This window comes from Lagenorhynchus albirostris, chromosome 3, assembly GCF_949774975.1.
Source record: "Lagenorhynchus albirostris chromosome 3, mLagAlb1.1, whole genome shotgun sequence".
Classification (NCBI taxonomy): Eukaryota; Metazoa; Chordata; class Mammalia; order Artiodactyla; family Delphinidae; genus Lagenorhynchus; species Lagenorhynchus albirostris.
The window spans coordinates 111,191,583-111,215,162 of record NC_083097.1 but is presented as its reverse complement, the minus strand read 5'-3'; the positions used below and the strand labels follow the sequence as shown (position 1 = coordinate 111,215,162).

Below are 23,580 nucleotides of genomic sequence, written 5' to 3'. Positions count from 1 at the left end.
TATTTTACACTATAGTCTCCCTCACAGAAAAATAAATTCCACAAAAGTGTTTTGTTCAGTGCTGTATATTGAAATATGGACAGGTACTAAGTATTTGTTGAAGTAATAAATGATTATGGGGAAATGTTAAAAATAGAACACTTAACCTAAAATACCACCAACCTAAAATCCCACCACCCACTCAACATTTATTTCCTTTGCCTTTTCTCATTTTTGGTTGCATTGGGTCTTTGTTGCTGCGCACGGGCTTTCTCTAGTTGCGGCGAGCAGGGGCTACGCTCTGTTGTGGTGCTCAGGATTCTCATTGCGGTGGCTTCTCTTGTGGAGCACAGGCTCCCTGCGCGTGAGCTTCAGTATTTGTGGCTCATGGGCTCTAGAACGCAGGCTCAGTGGCTGTGGCACAGGGGTTTAGTTGCTCCGCGGCATGCGGGATACTTCCTGGACCAGGGCTCGAACCCGTGTACCCTATATATTGGCAGGCGGATTCTTAACCACTGCGCCAGCAGTGAGGTCCCCCTTTGCCTTTGGGAGGGGGAGGGCAGTTACTTCTCTTTTGGGATCGGTCTATTACACAGATGGATACTCCTTCTAAAAATGTTCTAAAAGTTATTAGCTGATACTAGCCCATCACGTGGGAAGAAGGGGCTCGTTCTGACTCTCTTCACACCTTACACAATACATCCTTAGCTTGCAGCCAAGTTTCTGGTGCTTCCCTTTGCCCCAATTCCCGCTAACACTCTCCCTCATTTCCGGCTCCCAGAACCCAACTCCAGGCTGACACGTCATCACGTTGGGACGTAAACGCCTACGGCCGCGATGCCATACGCAGTGTCTGACGTCATGACGTAGAGCCTAGCAACCGCGCAGGCTCGCAGCCGAGACCGTTATGGCCGCCGCCACCCTGAGGAGGATGAGGAGCGCCCAGCAAGCGAAACTGCGGCCCAGGCCGGCCATCCAGGTCCCCGGAGGGCTGGCGCTGCCGCTGGTCCTGGCGCTTCTGCTTGCGTCCAGTGGTAAATGGGGCGTGGCGGTAGGGAGGTCGCGGGAAGGGCCCGGGCGCGGGCGCGGAACGCCAAGACGGGCCCGACCAGGGAACGGGCGCTTCCGAGTGTCCGGAGCAGGTGGCGATGTCTAGAGGGGCAGGGTCTCTACAGCCCCGAAGAGGGAGAGTAGGCTGTCTGAAGGGGTCTGTGGAGGTGGGGTCTCCAAGAGGCCTGAGAAGTGGGGTTGAGAGCTGCAGGGACCCAGGCAGCGAGCGTGTAGATGGGCGGGGAGGGAGGAGTGGTGGTGGTGTCTAGAGTCTTGAAAAATGGGTTGCCACAGAGAATGGCGGTGATGCGGTCTCCAAGATCCCTTGGAGGTGTCGATTACAAACAAAAACGCACAACTGTAAGAACTGTGAGTTTATTCAGTGTCTTACTGAAGGCTGTAGCGGGGGGAGCCAGTTTCTCAGTTCTGAGAAATTGTTCGAAGAGGTGAGGCAGGAGCCAGGTTAATGGATGAATTTTTTGCTGGGAAAAAAACATGTAGTCAAACATCAAAAGATTACTGCTCATCATAAAGAACAGACATCTGAAGTTCATAATTTTAGTACTTTGTATGGGAAGACGCAAGAATCTGGGGTTATTGAAATTCTTCCTTAGGTATGCATCTTACCTGTCTAGGACCCGTGTATCCAAAACAGAATACTTCATCCTGTTTTTCTCCATCCTTAGTTCCCCTCAGATCCACTGTAGGTGGGCAACTGCAGTGGCTAATAGCTTGATTCTTGTAGAACTGGAATGGCATGCAACGTTCTTTTTTTTTCTTTACAGAGATGGGAGTTAGGAGGGTCTAGAAGAGAGCACAGAGGGGACAGGTGCTGAGGAGACAGCCGAGAGTAAGAGGTGTGGTGTCTAGAGAGAGTCCCAAGGTCAGGTGCGGGTGCCCAGGGGTTTAGCTGGGCCAAGGGAAGGCGGGGGCTTTCCAGAACGGGTGAGATCAGCGGTAAAGACGAAGGTGGGTAGGGGCACTGACCGGGCCGAGCCGATGGAATAATTTGGAGAGCGAAAGTGAAAGGAAAAGAGCTATCTTTGAGTATTGGTGCATCTGTGAGGACTGGGAGGTTCCGGGGCTTGGTAAAGAGCCAGAATGCTGGGGCGTTGGACTCCTGAGGGTCTTGGGAGGAGAAGAGGAGTTCTGGGACAAGGGAGATTCTTTGTAAACATGGTCCCCCTTCTCTGTGTCCTGGGTTAACCAGACAACCCTGCTTCATTTCAATGGATCTGTAGGATTTAAGTATTTATTTTTTAATTGAGGTATAATTGACATATTAGTTTCAGGTGTATAGCGTAATGATTTGATGTTTGTATACACTGTGATCGCACACTAAGTCTAGTTACCATCCATCACCACACATAGTTAACATTTTTTTCTTATAATGAGAACTTGTCAGATTTACTCTTAGCAACTTTCAGACATGCAGTACAGTATTATTAACTATAGTCACCGTGCTGTACATTGCATCCCCATGACTAATTTATTTTATAAGTGGAAGTTTGTACCTTTTGATTCCCTTCACCTCCACCCTGCCCCTGTCCCCGCCAACCACCATTCTGTTCTCTGTATTTATGAGTTTAGATTTTTAATTTGTTTTTATTTGTTTTGTTTTGTTTTTTAGATTCCACATGTAAATGAAACCATATATCTGTCTTCCTCTGACTGATGTATTTCACGTAGCATGTAAATGAAATCATATATCTGTCTTTCTCTGACTGACGTATTTTACGTAGCATAATGCCCTCAAGATCCATCCATGTTGTTGCAAATGGCAAGATTCCATTCTCTTTTGTGGCTGAATGATAATCCACTGTGTGTGTGTACCACAACTTCTTTATCCATTCATTGATCCATGGGCACTTAGGTTGTTTCCATATCTTGGCTATTGTAAATAGTGCTGCACGATTAAGTATTCCTTTTCTTAGAAATGTTACATTGTGAATCAAGATATTGAAGGCTTTATTGAGAAAAGAGGAAACCTGTAGACCATGGCCTGAGACTTAGGGGGAACAAATCCACTAATAAGAATTTATAATGATTAAGCAGTATCTTGTTTAGTAGTCCCTTTTTTATTTCAGGCCAAGACATGATCCTTCTTTTTCTGCCTAAATCTTGTTTGAGTTCAGATGAAAAACAGTATAAATGGGATAGTGTTCATTTATTTGCCAACAGGGGCTGTCTAGCCATACATTCCTGTACTACAGTGCTGTGGTTACTTACTTGGGTTTCCCCAGCAGCCGTGAGGGCAGGGCACCTGGACCACCCTCCCAGAAGTGTTTGTAACTCAGTGGGAAAGGACTGTGGCCCATTTTCCCAAGGCCCTTTCATTGTTAGTAAAATATAATGAGGATTTCTCTGGTTGATGCAGATACTCCTGTTCCTAAAGTTCCTAAGTAGCATGGTTGTTTTGGTCATTTAATCATCTAAGAAAAAACTGACATTTAAGCATTTATATTTCTTGCTGGAGTGCTTAAGATATACAGTTTGGGGAATATGTAGCTGGTAACTATAGTTTCAAAAACAACTTTTTCTCTTTAAGAGATGGTTGAAAATTTTCTGATGTGTGGGTAAGCAGGGTGAGTGTGGAGAATTAAGGTGTCCTCTTGTCTTTTTTTATTTGTTAAGGCCCCATAAACATTGCTCCAACTATACTAGGACATTTCAGGGAATGGTTTTCTTTTATTAAGTTTTTGTATATATCAATTTTAAATTCAGATTATTCCCTATTGAAAATAACTTAAATGAAAACTAACATGTATGCTTTTAATAGGGAAGCAGCTCCATTGTAGTACAGTGTAGCATGTGTAAAGCTTTGGGTAATATAAATGTTTTTTGTAAGCGTGCCTTATGGTAAAGTGATTTCAAAGTAATTACTCTTGTAATAAGAAAATTAAAGTCTAGCTAGAATATATTGCATTCCAAACTTCAAGTAAGCATAGGAAGTTAGAAAGTTTCTATATCAGATTTATTTAAACTTGTTCCATATTAGGTTTCTTAAAATTTCAGTGCTTGGGTATATTCTTGGCAATCTGTAAGACTTTTTACAGATGTTTTTGTTTTGGTAAAGTTTAAAGAAGTTAATGTAAGTGTTATTTTGGATCACTGGATGCTCACTGTCTGACCTAGTCTGGCCATGCCATTTCAAAAGTGCCTGCTTTCTACATTGACCATCATATTGCTCCTAGATGTTGCCTAAATTTATTTAATGTGTATTTAATTTTTAAGGCATTGTTTCCCAGAATTCAGTGTGTGAATGAATTCTCAGGGTCTTCTGCATTCTTGTTCGAGAAATATTGATATAGTTTATTTTAAGGCAGTTTTTAAAAAGGTACCAGTAGGAGAGAATTAAATTAAAAAATTTTAATTTTAAAGTGTTAAGTTTTAACTAGAGAGGTGATATCAAATAGGAAAGGGTAGAAATGGAACATATATCAATATGTAAAAGTCTAAAGTTTATATATATATATATATAAACCGAAACAAATCCATAAAGTCAGAGTTATCACTTTGTTCTGAATACTCTTTATAGCTGACTGGATCAACCTCTTTCATTTGAAGGAGTGGTAGTCCAGGAGGTTGATCTAATTTACATCAAATGTTTCAGATGAAGTCCTAGTTCGTTTTCTTGTATATAACGTCCACGTGTTTTTTGGCTGTGTTTTGTGGCATGTGGGAACTTAGTTCCCCAACTAGGGATCGAACCCTTGACCTCTGCAGTGGAAGCGCCAAGTCTTAACCACTGACTGCTAGGGAAGTCCCAACTTCCAGATTTTTACTCCTTGAACAATATTTATTAATTCTGCTCCTACTTGGTGCTAGGTATTGGAGTTACAGCAACAAATAGGGTGATGTTGGAGATATCCTTAGAAGAGTGGCGGGGTCTTACCTGGCTGAGAACTATGAGAAAGGCTTTTCAGAGGGTGTAGTAGGTGCAAAAACGCTACTTGGGAAGCAGTGTAGGATTTGTGGTGAGAGTTGAGCATTTTCAATAAATATTTATTGAATGCCTGCTATCTGTTAAGTAGGCAGTGGGGATAGAATAGTTAGGAAGATTAGTAGGAGATAACAGCATTGAGATAATGGGGACCAGATCATATAGGATCTTATAGGCTATTATAAAGACTTTGAATTTCACTCTTGAGGGAAATGGAGAGCTACTAGATGGTTTTAAGCAGAGGAGTAACGTCATTTTAACTTAAGTTTTTACAGGATGACTCTGGCTGTTATGTTGAGAGTGGACACTAGGGGTTAAGGGAGAAGCATACAGATCATTTAGAAGGCTACCATAATAATCCAGGGGAGATTGTGGTGGCTTGGACTAGGCAGTAGCAATGGAGGGGTGAAAACTCTTCAAATTCTGCATATATTTTGAAGGCAGAGAAACAGATTGGATGTGGGGTGTTAAAATAATGACTCCAAGGCTTTTGGCTTGAGTAACAGAAAAATGGAGTTGCCATTAACTGGGAGGGGGACTATAGATAGAACAAGTTTTTGTTTTTGTTTCTTTGTTTTTTCTTTTTGGAGTGGGAAGAAAAATGCATTTCTTTAACCTTTTCATTCTGAAATAATTGTAGATTCACTTGCAGTTGTAAGAAATAAAATACAGAAATTCTGTGTACCCTTTACCCAGTTTTTCCCAGTGATAACATCCTGCAGAACTGTAGTATAATATCACAACCAGGATACTGATATCGATACAATCAAGATACAGAGCATTAACATCACCATAAGGATCTTTCCTGTTGCTCTTTTATAGTTATTCTCACTTTCTTCCTATCCCTACTCCCTCCTGAAATCCTGGCAACCACTAATCTTTTTTATTTCTACAATTTTATCATTTTGTGAATATGATACATGGGATCATATGGTATGTAACTTTTTGGGATTGGCTTTTTTCATCTAGCATAATTCTCAGGAGATTCTTCTAAGTTGTTTCATTTGTCTATAGTTTGTTCCTTTTAATTGCTGAGTAATATTCCATGGTATGGATGTACTACACTTTGTTTAACCTTTCATCCATTGAAGGACATCTGGGTTGTTTCCAGTTTTTGGCTATTATGAATAAGGCTGCTATAAACATTTATGTACAGATTTTTATGTGAACATGTTTTTATTTCTCTGGGATAAATGCCCAGGACTGTAACTGCTGGGTCACATGGTAGTTGCACATTTAGTTTTTTAAGAAACTGCCAAGCTGTTTTCTGGAATGGTCGTCCTATTTTACATTACCAGCAGCAACATATGAGTGATCTTGTTTCTCTGCATCCTTGCCGACATTTGGCATTGTCATTATTTTTTATTTTAGCCATTCTGATAGGTGTGCAGTGATATCTCATTGAGGTTTTTTTAAAAAAATTAATTAATTAATTATTGGCTGTGTTGGGTCTTCGTTGCTGTGTGCGGGCTTTCTCTAGTTGGGGTGAGTGGGGGCTACTCTTTGTTGAGGTGCACGGGCTTCTCATTGTCGTGGCTTCTCTTGTTGTGGAGCACAGGCTGTAGGTGCGCAGGCTTCAGTAGTTGTGGCATGTGGGCTCAGTAGTTGTGGCTTGTGGGCTCTAGAGATCAGGCTCAGTAGTTGTGGCACACGGGCTTAGTTGCTCCACGGCATGTGGGATCTTCCCGGGCCAGGGCTCGAACCCGTGTCCCCTGCACTGGCAGGCGGATTCTGTGACCACAGATTCGTAACCACTGTGCCACTAGGGAAGCCCTCTCACTGAGGTTTTAATTTGCATTTCCCTAATGGTTAACATCTTTTCATGTGCTTATTTGCCATCTGTATGTTCTTTTTGGTGAAACGTCTCTTTATGTCTTTTGCCCATGTTCTAATTGGATTGTTTGCTTTTTCACTTTATGTATTCTAGATACTAGGCCTTTGTTGGGTATGGGGCTTACAAATATTTCTCCCACTTTGTAGCTTGCCTTTTCATCCTCACAGGAAGGTCTTTCACTGAAAAAAGTTTTTAAGTTTTGATGGAATTGGGCTTCCCTGGTGGCGCAGTGGTTACGAATCTGCCTGCCAATGCAGGGGACACGGGTTCGAGCCCTGGTCTGGGAAGACCCCACATGCCACGGAGCAGGTAAGCCCATGTGCCACAACTACTGAGCCTGTGCTCTAGAGCCCGCGAGCCACAGCTACTGAGCCTGCGTGCCACAACTACTGAAGCCCGTGTGCCTAGAGCCCGTGCTCCACAACAGGAGACACCACCGCAATGAGAAGCCCGCAATGAGAAGCCCTACTCTACCGCAACGAAGAGTAGCCCCCACTTGCTGCAACTAGAGAAAGCCCATGTGCAGCAACGAAGACCCAAAGCAGCCAAAGATAAATAAATAAAATAAATAAATTAAAAAAAATTTGATGGAATTCAATTTATGAACTTTTCCTTTTATGTATTTTTGGTATCAGGTCAAAGAATTTGTTGTCTAGTCCTAGATTCTGAAGATTTTGTCCTAAATCTTCTTTAAAAAATCTGTGTAGTTTTACATTTAAATTTGTGATACATTTTTAGTTAATTTTTGTAAAAGGTGTGAGACTTAGGCTGAGGTTCGTTTAGCTTGTTAATATGGTGGATTACTTTGATTTTTGAGTATTGAGCCAGTCTTGCATCCATGGAATAAACCTTAGTGATCATGGAGTATCATTCTTTTTATATATTGCAGATTTCTTTCTTTTTTATTTTTTTTTTGGCTGCACTGCGTGGCTTGTGGGATCTCAGTTACCCATCCACGGATTGAACTTGGGCCACGGCAGCGAAAACCCTAACCACTAGGCCACCAGAGAACTTTATATTAAAGTTGATTTCTTTTTAAAAAATATTTATTCATTTATTTATTTTTGGCTGTGTTGGGTCTTTGTTGTTGCACGTGGGCTTTCTCTAGTTGCGGTGCGTGGGCTTCTCGTTGTGGTGGCTTCTCTTGTTGCAGAGCACAGGCTCTAGGCACGCGGGCTCAGTATTTGTGGCACACGGGCTTAGTTGCTCCGCGGCATGTGGGGTCTTCCTGGGCCAGGGCTCCAACCCATGTCCCCCGCATTGGTAGGTGGATTCTCAACCACTGCGCCACCAGGGAAGTCCTAAAGTTGATTTCTATTTGCTAATATTTTGTTAAGGATTTTTGCATTTCTGTTCATGAAAGATATCAGTCTGTAATTTTCTTTTTCTGTAGTGGCTTTGGTTTTGGTATCAGGATAATAATATTAGCTTCATAAAATGAATTGTGAAGTGTTCCCTCCTCTGCAAGTCTCTAGAAGAGATTGTGTAGAATTGGTGTTAATTCTTCATTAAACATTTGGTAGAATTCTCCAGTGAAACCATCTGGGCCAGGAGATTTGATTTTGGGGAGTTTTAAAATTAAAAATTCAGTTTCCTTGATAGTTAAAGGGCTATTCAAATTATGTATTTTGTATGGGGTAAATTGTGGTACTTTGTGTTGTTAAGACTCTGGTCTGAAACTTTCTGTTTTAGTTGGCTTTTTATGACATTGCTCTGGCAGGGGAGGTGGGGATTGGTGCACATTACTGGCAGGTAGAGCTAGAAATCTAGGGTCTCCACTTGATCTGTGTTGGCACCTGAAGGGTGGTGGTGGTCCTGTTAGTTCTGGGCAGGGGTGGGAGTTTTGGCTCCCCTCATGGTCTGCACTGACATATTGTTGGGGGTGGCCTCATTACTGCTAGACCATGGTTAAAGTCTTGACTGTTCACTAGGCCTCCTCTGACATCATCCTATTGTGGAGGGGAAGGGGCACCTCATTACAGCTTGGTGAGGGTGGAAATCTAGGCTCCCCACTCGGTCTTTGCTGGTGTAGGTGTGAGTGGAGCCACAGTTTTTTCTGTGTTGTTTGCTTGGAGTAGAGCAGTCACTGTCTAAAAGTTTTCTTTCTTGCTAGGCTGCCTCTCTCCTGATCTCCTGGCAAAAGAGAGCAGGCTTTTTGGGTGGCCCTTTTTGTCCACACCCGTGGTGTTTCCAGGTTGCTGGGCTCTTCAGCTCAAGTCTGGAATATGTGAGGTAAAAAGAAAATCTAGAAAAGTCACCACTGGGTTGTTTCTCATGTCCTCAGGTCTCTAACCACTCTGCCTTATTCTTTCCACCTTTCAGAGTCATCTTATGTTATTTTATATGTAATATGCAGGGTTTTAATTTGTTTTTAGTGGGAAGAATAGGGAAAAATACATCTACTCCATCTTCCTGGAAGCCAAAGTCAGAATTCATTTTGAACATGTTAATTTGAATGACAGACGTCTAAGAGGAGATATCAGGTAGGCAGCTGGACTTATGAGCCTAGAGTTCTGGTAGTACATGGAAGTTCTCTTTTGATGGCTTCATTTTTCTCAGAGAAATTAGGAAGTGATGTTAGCCTTTAAAAATGAGGACAACAGAGAAGGTGTTAGAAGTTTGAGGACAGAGGAAATGTGAATGGTCTGCTAAGGGAGTAGAAGGGTGAACGGACTAGGAAAATACAGTATAATTGCTGACAGCATTACATGTATATCTCAATTTTGGGCATTGAATTTAAAATGAAATAAAAAAATGAAAAAGTTAAAATGAAATAAATTGAAGTAAAAAATGAAATATTCATCAGATAACAATTGCCTTGCCAGATAGTAACAACTTAAGCAGCATAAGAGACCTACTGCATTACATAGCCTGCCACTGTAAGAAAAAGAAAAGAAAGAATAGAGAGGGGTTTGACTTTAGGTCACAGTGGCAAAGTTCACACAGAGCTTGTACCCTCTGTTTTCATTTCACAGAGGTTTGACTTCAGGACCCAGACTCTACCCCAACCCCAGAACAGAAAGACAGGTGGCTGATCCTAGCTTAGTGGAAAATTTAGGTATATGTGCTTCTAGCTTGGTGGAGATAAATTTGAAGATTTCAGTTTAATGTTCTTTATTTACTTATTTTAGCTCTATCACAGGCTGATTCGCCGAGCCAGACTGTACCGAAGTCACATGTTTCTACTCCAAATATGGATGCTTTAACAAATGAAACCAAACCTTCTGTTTCCCAAATCAACATCACTCTCCCTCACACAACTAGTACAGAAAAAAGTGGAGTGGCATCTCTGTCCCCTCATCCCTCGCCTACTACTTCTCTGTCCCAAGAGGAAGCTGATAACAATGAAGATCCTAGCATAGAGGAGGAGGATCTTCTCACACTGAATAGTTCTCCGTCCACTGCCAAAGACACTCTGGACAATGGAGATTATGGAGAACCAGACTACGACTGGACCACCAGCCCCCGGGACGATGAGTCCAATGAGGCCTTGGAAGAAAACAGGAGCTATATGGAAATTGAACAGTCAGTGAGATCTTTTAAGACCCCACCCTCAAATATAGAAGAGGAAGATAGCCATTTCTTTTTCCATCTTATTATTTTTGCTTTTTGTGTTGCTGTTGTTTATATTACATATCACAACAAAAGGAAGGTAAGTTTGGGATTTTTCACCCCCTCTAGTTGCCCTCTATAATCTCAGTCATATTTCTTATTAATACTTCTGCTGATTCAGAGTTTTTTCTTTTTTGGTCAGGTTTCTGTTGATGGTAAAATATCAAGATGTCTCATATCAGTTTATAAATTTGTGGTGTATTTTAACAAATGAAAGACAGAATGCTTTACTACATGTGCTTCTGAAAAAAGAAGCCAAAATATTTTTATTGAGCAAAACCAAAGCCCAGTGATTTTTTTAAAAAAATGTTTTGTATCTTAACTTAGCATTGCTACTTCACTGGGAGTGCTTGTGGAGAGAGATTGTTAATTTAAGACTTCTAATTTATTAAGCACTGAACTTTATGATATTTTGATAACTTTTTTCCCTGGTTGTTAAAGTATTACATGTCTTTTTTAGGGACACAGAAAAGTGTAGAAAAGAAAATATAAGCTACTACCCAAAGCTGAGCATTATTAACATTTTGGTATATTTCTGGTCTGTAAATGTGTGTATAGTTCAGACATATATGTGTATGTTAATTTTTAAATGAATTTGATTATTTCATATAGAGTTTTGTATCTTCCCTTTTACCTAACAAATCATGAGCATTTTTCATATCATTAATATTCTTTAAAAACATGATTTAATAGCTACATAATTTATTTGGCTATTTTCCTGCTGAGTATTTAGATGGTTTTCAGTTTTTGGTTCAGAAATAATATTGTGATGAACACTGCTGTACTGGAGTTGGTGTGTTGGACTACGTGAGGCAGAGCAGGCATAAATAGGCCTGAATGGATAATTTAGTGTGAAGGTTCATCTGGGCACTGTGTAGTCCCAGAGCTAAATAGTTAAGCTTTTTAAACATTTAAAGGGAGATCAAGCACAATGTGCTTTTTCTTTTTTTTTTTTTTTGCGGTACGCAGGCCTCTCACTGTTGCCTCTCCTGCTGCAGATGGAGCACAGGCTCCGGACGCGCAGGCTCAGCGGCCATGGCTCACGGGCCTAGCCGCTCCGCGGCATGTGGGATCTTCCCGGAACGGGGCACAAACCTGTGTCCCCTGCATCGGCAGGCGGACTCTCAACCACTGTGCCACCAGGGAAGCCCCACAATGTCCTTTTTAATACTTATTGGCCAGGAATTCTCAGTCTTGACTTTGTTGTAACTTGCTTTGTTATTCCTGGCAGCCACCTTCCCCTTTGGGACCTTGATTTTCTCACTTGCGAAATGATAGAACTGGACCAGAGAATTTCACAATGCCTTCCAGCTTTGAGAATCAGTGATTCTAATATTTTACTTGTTGTTTTGACTCAGAAAACAAGCAAACAAACCCTTTGGTTATTTGTGGTTTAGTGGTCTGTCACTAGCTCTGTAAATATTTGTAGGTGGACAAAATTTTGAATGCCAGTGATACTTTATTCCAGTGTTTAGTGTTGGACCATCTCTATTATAAATACCTAAGGGACTTGTTAAACAGGTAGGTTCCTCGACTCCACTGCAATCTACTAACTCATCTCTGAAGAGAGACGCCAGGAATCAGTCTTTAATAGGCATTCCTATGTACATTAAAAATTAAAAAGCACTGTCTCACCTTGTTTACAAGATGGAAAACAAAATAGCCCTTTTGTTGTTGACATTTTACTTTTGTATTTGGGAACCTAGGAGAGAGATACTTCACTTGTTATAAAAAACTTTTAGCATGTCCTCTATTTTCTTTTTTGCATATCTGATTTATTTTGTTTTATTCCAGATTTTCCTTCTGGTTCAAAGCAGGAAATGGCGTGATGGTCTTTGTTCGAAAACAGTGGAATATCATCGTTTAGACCAGAATGTTAATGAGGCAATGCCTTCTCTGAAGATTACCAATGATTATATATTTTAAAGCACTGTGATTTGTGTTAGCTTATTACATAATTTTATTTGCTTGACTTTTTATATGATATTGTGCAGATGTTCGCCATTGGCAGTTAGTACTTAAATGAGAGGTGGGCCTCTCTTTATTTTGCCTTGGTGCTTTGGAAGTTAAGTTTCATGAACAAGGAGTATATAATTTTTTTATCTACATTTTTAGAGTTGAATTCAATCAGGTGTCCAAAATGTGGAGCTAAGCATTACCTGTTTTTATTGTTTTAGATTTCTTTATTGTTCTTTTTCTGGAAGTGTTAGTAATGCTACTTTTAAAAGATCCCAAACTTACAATTAAATTCTAACACATCTGATACTGCTGACTCAGATTCTCTTTCTGCCATCCAAATACTGTTTCTTAAGCACACATTTCTTTGTGCTGTCAAACTGTATCTATGTATGTAAGGATGTATGTAATAATGCTTTATATATAAGTAACATTTTTTTCTTCCAGGAAAATTGCTTTGGATATTTTTGGATAATTTATACATAATTTATTATTGCTCATTCTGACCACAATTTTAAGTAACACATTAATAAATTTGTCTAGAAATTCTGCAGTAGAGACTCTGCAGTTTGCAGTAGACATAAATAAAATGTTATAGAGAGCATTTTTTGGTTTGAATTACTGAATTAAATTTAGAGGTAGAAATTGTCATAAAATTTTAAATACGTGAATAATTGCTTTTACTTAGCAACTGATTGTAGCAAGGGTTTCTCCAAGCTTTCAAGCTAGGGGCAGAGTTTAAAATTATACCATATTTGTTCACTTGTTTTTTTTTTTATAGTAAGTTTGAATAAATTTTCGGGGCCATGTCACTTAAATAATATTGTATCTAAGTCTTTCAAATTAAAATTATACCTGAATGAAGTTGTTTGTATACATGAAGGATATATGTGTATGCTGACTCTTTCTCCCCCTGTATTTGTTTTGTTTTCTTGTTCTTTTTTAATAGAAACTGGAAATGATTTACTGTATTTAATTTTAGCCTGTCTTTCTATGATAAGGAGTTGATCAATATGTAAATATGTGATTTGAAACCTGGTTGACTTCTTACAAGTGTCACGACAACTTTTTAGAAAACATAACCCCTAATATATGTTAAACACCACTCACAAAGCCCAGATGAGCCAGTGGGCATGCGGTTTGTGTAGAGGTGGAAGAGGCAGGGCAGTCCATTGTTGCTCTTGGGTGGACAATTTACTGTTATAATAAGGAAGGGAAGCAGAGTGGAAATACACCTGAACTGTTTTATTACAGTAATTTTTTTCATATCTGAAATTGTATTATTTAATATTTTGAATAAGATTTTAAAAATAAATGGCAAAGGTATAAATCCATGATTTTATAAGTGTGTTTCATTTTAATGCTGGCATGGGGTCCTTCATTTGGGTGGTGATAGATGGGTAGTGCTGTGTCTGGGAGGAAGGTAAGCTGATTAGCTTGCTTTTATTCCTTTTAGCAATAGGACTGTGCTTCTATGAATTCCACGTACATTTCTAGATCTTACTTTAGGTCTAGTTTACTGTTATGTACTGAATTTATTGAAAACTGTAGCAAAGTAGGATTGCAAAGAAAAGTAAAGCAGCTAAATCAATGTGCACTTGTAGCATCCTAGCTTCCCTGTTGTCTCCCTGTTGAAGGCCCCCCGATCCTGGAGGATCATCCCGCTTAGTGGATCTGGGGTTCTTGGGTGCTTCCGGATGGCACAGTCTTTGCTACCCATGTCCCAGTGCTGCAGTCAAGTAGCCTCTGACTTGGAGCATCAGACTGTACATTGATTTAAAATGCTGCCAGTGTCTTACAGAGGCACCCAAGCCACTGGTCTATAAATGTGTATATAATTCACACATATGTGTATGTTAACAATTTTTAGATGAATTTGACCTCTATAGCGTTTTGTATCTTGCTTTTTACCTAACAGATCCTATCATTAATATTCTTTAAAAACATTTAATAGCTACATAATTTATTTAGCTATTTTCCTCTTGAATGTTTAGATGGTTTCCAATTTTTGGTTCAGAAATAATATTGTGGTGAACATTTCTGTACTGGAATTGGTTTGTTGGGTTAAATGAGGCAAAGGCGTAAATAGGATTGAATGGCACAGATAAGACCCACATTTGAGTCTTACAGCACTAATATATCCTACTTACATGTGGTATTGTCTGCTGCCTTCTTTCAGTGTCAGTTTCTGGAGAGACCAGGAGCACTGCACCAAATGTTGGTACTAACGGCAAAATAGAAAACACTTTAGTTCCTCTTTCTGTATCTTATCTGAAAAAGAATGTGTTGAAAGTTGTGAGGCAGACAGAAACAGACATTTAGAATTTGTGCAGGCAGGCATGTCTTGACTGGGGTTTTGATTTTAGATGTGAACTCAAGAGGGTGAGTGCAAGCTCTTTGGTAGAATGTGTGCAGGAGGCGGCCCTCGCTATGGTTTGCTCCACAGAGTATGAGCTTGAAGACTGAGACTGGCCCTTACTCAACTCTAGCCCCTTACTCAGCACTGCCTGACACCTGCTAGGCCCCTTGAAATCATTTGATGACATGCTTGCGAAATTAGATGAGAAAACAGGCCCTGCACTGGCTCATGTAGTCAGCATACAGTCTAATACTACTAACATCTGGGACCTAGCACTGCAGGCAGTGGGGGAGAACCAAGATGTAGTGTGTGAGCTTTATCTGAATATCCACATTCCTACATGAGGCTAAAGCCCACATTAATTGTGTGAGATATCACCTCTTCATTCAAATCCCAGGTTCTGATCAAAGCAGCTGCTGCCCGTGAAGGTGAAGGGGATGGAGAAGGTTACTGCAGGCACAGCTGCCAGTGTTCTGGTTCTCTCTTTACCTCTCTGGCTGACTTTGCATTTTGTCTTTCGCCTTTTGCCCTCTCTCAGTCCTATCTGGTGTTGCAACAGTTTGCCTCCTTTTCAGCAGTAAGCTGAAAACGGTGTGGGAACTTCCCAGCAGAAATTTAAGAGGTTAAAAGTATCTTGTGAGGGCCAGACGTCTTCCAAGGGAGCTGAAAAGGGGGCTGTCCTGAGGTTTGAGGTCAGTCTGTAGCTAGATTCTGTTCACCTGTCGTTTTACTTACTTGACATTTACTTACTTGAGGGGAAGTTGCTAGGATAGATTGTGGAAACGGAGCTGGGGCCATTTCCGACTCCCCTCTCAAGAGCCCTGTGTGGTGGTGACCTGCTGTCTAGGCTGCTGAAGTGACTCCAGGGAGCCTGATTTTGGACCCATAAGCAGCAGCTTTTACCCACCTCTCTTCCAGCTCCCTCTTATGGAGTCCCAGACCCCTCTGCCACTATTGATGAGGTTTCAGATTTAAAAGCCCCTGCTCCTTAGGAAGCCTTTCTCTACCTAACACACTAATATTTCTGCTCTGAAACCCTATGGATCTTTCTCTCAAAACCCCAAAACTCCCTCATTTCTCTGCTGGGAAACCTAGAGATGCCGTGTTCTGGGAATCCTTTACTTCCTGCATGCCCTTCTAATAGGGCCCTTTGTGCTTCTCTCCCAGGCTACCCTTCGGAATGTAGATTGGACAGCACTCCCGGGACCCTTCCAAAGGAGGCAGTGCCTTGCAGTGGGTTAGAGCTCTGGTGGGCCCTGTGTCAGACAGTTCTGGGTTGGATTCTCACTCTAGGCCTGACCTCTAGACTCAGAGTCCCTCACATGCCATTTTGCAGCCTCCAGGGAGAGACCAAACACATTTCCTGATCCCCTGGGAGTGAGGAAGGGTCCGGGATCTCCAGGGCTAACTTGAACGTCCCTGGGCTTTGCTGAGTCTAAGGACGTCCTGGCCCACGCTGCACCTACCTGCTCTTCTAGGAAGACAGACCTTGGGAGAAATGGAGGGGAAGGAGGAGTGTGGGATGAGGTCAAGGCTGGATGACTTTGGTCTGAGCTCTGTGTTTGTATTAACCTCCTACCTTATAAAATGGGCAACTGGTTAGCTTCTGGGTTTGTCAGGAAGAAAAAATGGATTTATGTTTGTGAAAGGACTTTGTGTACGGGGAGGAGTTTCCAACACATCACTGACGACAGAAGAGCCAGCTTGAACCTTGAGCCCACCAAGGAGTGAGAGCCCAAAGGAGCTGCTAGAAGCTGCCCACAGTCCTGGGACTGCCTGCCCAGCTCCCCAGGGGCTCGCTGGAAACATGCACCTTGTCAGAGCTGGGTTTATACCCTGTACAACCTGCTAGGGAACAGATGGGGCTTCCTTGGAGCCTCCCAACCCCATTCCCTCTTCCCATCCTCATCCTTTCCCTGAAGCAAGGCTAAAGGGTCCTTCCCATCATGCCCTGGGCTGTTCCCAAGAACTTTGTCTAAAGGCAGTGAGACCCAGGACCCCAGGGAGGGTTGCTTTTAGGCTCCTCAGCGTGCCTGAGCTAAGGGAGCCTGCAGCTCTGCCGGGGGTGAGGATTGGGAGGCGTGCAAGGACGGAGGCAGGGCTTGGGAGCCGAGGTTCACCCTCAGGTGTCCACTTTCTGCCATTACCACAGCATCGCACTGAAAGCCAAACACCTGGGCTCCTTTCACTCCAGCTCTCTGCTGTGAGCTGGGGGTGCCAGTAGGTCAAGGCAGACACTGTCTCTGTCCCCATGGTGCCCTCTGTCAGGCAGAGAAGAAAAGGAATTAAGCAGTCACAGTGAAGTGTGATGAATGTTATACGCCAGAAACCAGATTGCGCCTTTTTTTATTTTCTTTTTTTTTTTTTTTTTTTTTTTGCGGTACGCGGGCCTCTCACTGTTGTGGCCTCTCACGTTGCGGAGCACAGGCTCCGGACGCGCAGGCTCAGCGGCCATGGCTCACGGGCCCAGCCGCTCCGCGGCATGTGGGATCCTCCCGGACCGGGGCACGAACCCGTGTCCCCTGCATCGGCAGGCAGACTCTCAACCACTGTGCGCCTTTTTTTAAAAAAAGTTTTTGACCATGCTGCTTGGCTTGTGGGATCTTAGTTCCCTGACCAGGGATTGAACCCCGGCCCATGGCAGTGAAATCACAGAGTCCCAACTACTGGACTGCCGGGGAATTCCCTCACCTTTGTTTCTTCATGGTCAAGGTAATTTTTTTTTGCGGTACGTGGGCCTTTCACCGCCACGGCGTCTCCCGCCGCGGAGCACAGGCTCCAGACGCGCAGGCCCAGCGGCCATGGCCCACGGGCCCAGCCGCTCCGCGGCACGCGGGATCCTCCCGGACCGGGGCACGAACCCGCGCCCCCCCCACCAGCAGGCGGACCCTCAACCACTGCGCCACCAGGGAAGCCCTCCAGGTGCTTCTTTATTCACCTTTCAGAGGTAACCATTTTCTGATTTCTTTCACCGTAGATTAGCTCTGCCTGTTCTACAACTTCATACAGGTGGAGTAAAAAGTATGTATTCTCTTGTGTCTGACTTCTTTTGATTAGCACAATGTTTTTGCTTTTGGTTTTTGTTTTTAAATTCACCCATATTGTTGCATTGTCAGCAGTTTATTACTTTTTATTGCTGAGTAGTGGTCATTGGACTAATAGCCCATAATTTATTTATTCATTCTTCTATTGGTGGACATTTGTATTTTTTCTAGATATAGTCATACACATATATCTGGATTTAATATATATTATCATATTAAATATATTTTAGTAATTTAATAATGTTAAATAATTAATATATAATATTAAACTTTTAATTTTGAGATAATTATAGATTAATATGCAATTATAAGAAATAATATAAAGATCCTGTGTATCTTTTACCCAATTTCCCTTGATAACATTTTATAAAACTAGTACAAGAATAATACACTATCACAGCCAAGGTACTATCTTGATACAGTCAAGATACAGAGCATTTCCATCACCACAAGGGTCTCACTTGTTTCCCTTTTATGGCCACTCCCACTTCCTCCCACCCTCGAACTCTCTTTCATCCCTGGCAACCACTAAGCTCTTCTCCATTTCTGTTATTTTGTCATTTCAAGAATGTTGTATAAATAGAATCATATAGTATATAACGTTTTGGGATTGGCCGTTGCATTCAGCATGATCATCTGGAAATTCATCTAGGTCATTGCGAGTAGCAATAGTTCCTTCCTTTTTATTGCCCAGTAGTATTCCATGGTGTGGGTGTACCCCATATTTTTTAACCATTCACCTGTTCGTCTGGGTTGTTTCCAGTTTTTGACTATTATGAATAAAGCTGCTTATAAACATTTATATACAGATTTTTGTGTAAGTATAAGTTTTCATTTCTCTGGGATAAATGCCCAGGACTGTAGTTGCTGGGTTATATGGTAGTTGCATATTTAGTTTTTTAAGAAAGTGCTAAAGAGTTTTCCCGAGTGATTGTCTCATTTTGCATTCCTACCAGCAACAAACGAATGATCCAGTTTCTCTGCATTCCAACCAACATTTGGTGTTGTCACTATTTTTTTACTTAGGCATTCTGATAGGTGTGTAGTGATGCCGTATTATGGTTTTAATTTGTATTTCCTTAATAGATAATGATATAGAACATCTTTTCATGTGCTTGTCATCTGTATATTCTTTTTGGTGAAATGTCTCTTTATGTAACTGGAATGTTTGCTTTTGGCTTTAAAATTTTTTTTTTATTGTGGTAAAATATAACTTTAAAATTTATCATTTAACTATTTTTAAGTATATAATTCAGTGGCATTAATTACATTCATACCATTGTGCAACCATCACCACTAACTGTTTCCAAAATTTTTCATCACCCCAACAGAAACTCTGCAATCATTAAGCAATAGAAACCCCCCTAAACCTTGGTAACCTCTAATCTACTTTCTATCTCCATGAATTTGCCTATTCTAGATATTTTACATAAATGGAATCATATACTATTTATTCTTTAGTATCTGGCTTATTTCACTTAGTATAATGTTTTCATGTTGTAGCTTGTATTAGAACTTCATTCTGTTTAATGGATGAGTAATATTCCATTATGTGTATATACTACATTTTGTTTATCTGTTCATTTGTTAATGGTCACTTAGGTTGTTTCTACCTTTTTTTTTTTTTAAATGTTGAGCCTTCTTTTTAATTTATTTATTTTTATTTTTGGCTGTGTTGGGTCTTCGTTTCTGTGCGAGGGCTTTCTCTAGTTGTGGCAAGCAGGGGCCACTCTTCATCGTGGCGCGCGGGCCTCTCACTGTCGTGGCCTCTCTTGTTGCGGAGCACAGGCTCCAGACGCGCAGGCTCAGTAGTTGTGGCTCACGGGCCCAGTTGCTCCGCGGCACGTGGGATCCTCCCAGACCAGGGCTCGAAACCGTGTCCCCTGCATTAGCAGGCAGATTCTCAACCACTGCGCCACCAGGGAAGCCCCGTTTCTACCTTTTGACTATTGTGTATTGCTGCAATTAACACTGGCATACAAATATCTGAGTCCTTGTTTTCAGTTCTTGTGGGTTTATACCTAGGAGTGAAATTGCTGTGTCATATCATAATGCTATGTTTAGCTTTTTGAGGAACTACCACACTACCATGGCAGCTGCAACGTTTTTACATTCCTGCTAACAATGTAGGAGGGTTTTAAATCCACATGTTTGCTAACACTTGTTATTTTCATTCATTCATTTATTTATATGTATCCTAATAGGTATAAAGTGGTATCTTATTGTAGTTTCCATTTGCATTTCCCCAATGACTAAAAATGTTGAATATATTTTCATATGTTTATTGGCTATTTGTATATCTCTTCGTCCTTTTTTTGATTGGGTTGTTTGTCTTTTTGTTGTTAAGTTTTAGTTCTTTGTATATTTTGGATCTTAATCCCTTATCAGATATATGATTTGCAAATATTTTCTCCCATTTTATGTTCTTTGATGCATAAAAGATTTTAATTTTGATAAGGTTCAATTTATTTATCTGTTTTTTCTTTTCTTGCTTATGCTTTTGACTTTGTGAGTAAGGATTCATTGCCATATCCAAGGTCATGAAACATTGTTTTCTTGTAAGAGTTAATGGTTTTAGCTCTTACATTTAAGTCTTGATCCATTTGGAGTTAGTTTTTGTTTTGTTTTGTTTTGTTGTTTTTGGCCACACGGCCTGTGGTTCTTAGTTCCCCAACCAGGGATGGAACCCGGGCCCCTGGCAGTGGAAGTGCAGAGTCCTAACCACTGGACCACCAGGGAATTCTCCATTTAAAGTTAGTTTTAACATCTTGTGAGGTAAGGTTACAACTTCATTCTTTACTGCATGTGGAAATCCAGTTGTCTTAGGACCATTTGTTTTCTTTTTCCAGCACCATTTGTTGAAAACACTGTTCTTTCTCCACTGAATAGGCTTAGCATCCTTGTCAAGAATAGTATCTATAGATATATGGGTTTTTTTCTGGACTCTCTGTTCTATTCCATTGGTCTATATGTCTATCCTTATGCTAGTACTACACTGTCTTGATTTCTGTAGCTTTGTAATAAGTTTTGAAATCAGAAAGTACAAGTCCTCTGAATTTTTTTTGGTGGTTTTGGGCCCCTTGCAGTTCCATATGAATTTGAGCATCAGCTTTTCTATTTCTTCAAAAAAGTCTGTTGGAATTTTGATAGGGGTTGAATTGAATCTGTAGATCTCTTTGAGTAGTATAGACATTTTAATAATATTAAGTCTTCCTACCTATGAACATAGAGTGTCTTTCCATTTATTTAGGTCTTTTAAAAATTTGTCAGCAATGTTTAAAGTTTTCAGCGTACAAGACTTTTACCTCATTAGTTAAATTCATTACTAGGCATTTTATTCTGTTAGATGCTATTGTGAATGCATTTGCTTTCTTAATTTCATTTTTGGATTGTTCACTGCTGGTGTATAGAAACAAATAGATTTTTGTGTTTTGATCTTGTACCCTGCAACTTTCCTGAACTTGCTTATTAGTTTTAGCAGCTTTCTGTGGATTCTTCAGGATTTTCAATATATAGGATAATGTCATCTGCAAATATAGTTTTACTTCTTCCTTTCCAATTTGGATGATTTTTATTTCTTTTTCTTGTTTAATTGCTCTGGCTAAAACTTCCAGTACAATGTTGAATAGCAATGGTGAAAGTGGGTATTCTAGTTTTATTCCTCATCAGTCTTTTACCACTGAGTATGATTTTAGCTGTGTATTTTTTGTAAGTGCTCTTTATCATGTCAAGTAAGTTCCCTCTTATTCCTAGTTTTCTGGGTGTTTTTTTAAATGAAGAAAAGTTCTTTCATTTTGTCAAATACCTTTTCTGCATCAGTTAAGATGATCTTTCCCCCCTTTTTCTATTAATGTGATATGTTACAGTGATTGGTTTTCTTACATTGAACCACCCTTGCATTGGTTCCACTCAGTCATGAAGTATAATCCTTTTACTATGCTGTTGGATTTGGTTTGCTAGTATTTTTTCGGTACGCGGGCCTCTCACTGTTGTGGCCTCTCCCGTTGTGGAGCCCAGGCTCCGGATGCGCAGGCTCAGCGGCCATGGCTCACAGGCCCAGCTGCTCCGTGGCATGTGGGATCTTCCCAGACCTGGCCATGAACCCGTGTCCCCTGCATCGGCAGGCGGATTCTCAACCACTGCGCCACCAGGGAAGCCCTGCTAGTATTTTAAAATCTATATTCATAGGGATATTGGTCTATATTTTTTTTCTTCTGAGGTTTTTATCTGGCTTTAGTATCATGGTAAGGCTGGCCTCATAGAATGAGAGGAAGTGTTCCCTCCTCTTCTATTTTTTTGAAGAGTTTGAGAAGGGTTGGTGTTAATTCTTGTTTAAATGTGTGGTAGAATTCACCAGTGAAGCCATCTGGTCCTGACCTTTTCTTTCAGAAGGTTTTGTTTGCTGATTCAATCTCATTACTTGTTATAGGTCTGTAGAAATTTTCTATTTTATCTCGAATCATTTAGGTAATTTGTGTGTTCCTAGAAATTTGTCAGTTTCATCTAGGTTATCCAATTTGTTGGCATACAATTGTTCATGGTATTCTTTTATAATCCTTTTTATCTCTGTAAGGTCAGTAGTGATATCTCCAGTTTAATTTCTGATTTTAATTATGTGTATTTTCTGTCTTTTTCCCTTGTCAGTCTAGCTAAAAGTTTGTCAATTTTGTGATCTTTTCTAAAAACTAACTTTTGGTTTCATTGATTCTATTATTTTTCTATTCTCTATTTTATTTATCTCTTTTCTAATCTTTATTTTCTTTATTCTGCTAGCTTTGGGCTACTTTGCTTTTCTTTATTCTAGTTCCTCAAGGAATAAAGTTATTGATTTTAGATTCTTTCCCTGTTTTTATTATTATAGACATTTACATTTATAACTTTCTGAGCACTGCTTTCTCTGCATCTCATAAGTTTTGATATGTTGTCATTTCCATTCATCCTTGTTTTCTTGTTTGATCATTGATTAAGAGTATGTTGAATTTTCTGGTATCTCTTCTGAATTATTTATTTTTAGCTTAATCCCAAGGTCATTGGAAAATATACTTTTAAAGATTTCAGTGTTAAAATATTTATTGAGACTTGTTTTGTGGCCTAATATTTGGTCTATGCTGGAGAATGTTCAATGTGGATTTGAGAGGAAAGTATATGCTGTTGTTGGGTAGTGTTCTATGTATGTCTGTTATGTCTAGTTGATTTACAGTGCTGTTCATGTGTTCTGTTTTCTTGTTGATCTTCTGTCTGATTGCCTACCCATTATCAAAAGTGGTGTATTGAAGTCTCTAGCTATTATTATAGAACTGTCTAGTTCTTCCTTCAGTTCTGTTTATGTTTGCTTTATATATTTTGAGGCTCTGTTGTTCGTTTATATATGTCTATAATTGTTATACCTTCTTGATGGCCTTTTTCTCAATATATAATGACTTTTTTTTTGGTCTCTTTCAAAAATTTTTGGTTTAAAGTCTATTTTGTCTGATTTACTATAGACATCCCAACTCTCTTTTGGTTACACTTTGTATGGAATTTCTTTTTATGTCTTTTCACTTTCAACACATTGGTATCTTTTGATCTAATGTGAATCTCGGGACTTCCCTGGTGGTCCAGTGGTTAAGACTCCATGTTCCCAATGCAGGCGGCCAGGGTTTGATCCCTGGTCAGGGGACTAGATCTCTCATGCCACAACTAAGAGCCCACATGCCTCAACTAAAACAATCGCACATGCTGCAACTAAAGATTCCCCCATGCTGTGACGAAAGATCCCACATGCTGCAACTAAGACCCAGCACAGCCAAATAAATAAATAAAT

The 23,580-nt window shown here is 40.5% G+C and overlaps 1 protein-coding gene across 1 annotated transcript; it reads left to right on the top strand.

Annotated features, from left to right (window-relative positions):
* Positions 1–865: 865 nt before the first annotated feature.
* C3H5orf15 (chromosome 3 C5orf15 homolog) lies at positions 866–13,708 on the top strand. Its single transcript, XM_060146247.1, has 3 exons — positions 866–1,013; positions 9,938–10,458; positions 12,213–13,708. The coding sequence occupies exons 1-3, from the start codon at positions 887–889 to the stop codon at positions 12,342–12,344; spliced, it is 780 nt and encodes a 259-aa protein (XP_060002230.1). The 5' UTR covers positions 866–886; the 3' UTR covers positions 12,345–13,708.
* Positions 13,709–23,580: the final 9,872 nt, after the last annotated feature.

Excerpts from the sequence above, each read along its gene's own strand:
- C3H5orf15 (XM_060146247.1), top strand. The coding sequence starts at position 887 with ATGGCCGCCGCCACCCTGAGGAGGATGAGGAGCGCCCAGCAAGCGAAA. Across the intron at positions 1,014-9,937 it reads GCTTCTGCTTGCGTCCAGTG|CTCTATCACAGGCTGATTCG; the intron begins GTAAATGGGGCG and ends TACTTATTTTAG. Across the intron at positions 10,459-12,212 it reads CATATCACAACAAAAGGAAG|ATTTTCCTTCTGGTTCAAAG; the intron begins GTAAGTTTGGGA and ends GTTTTATTCCAG.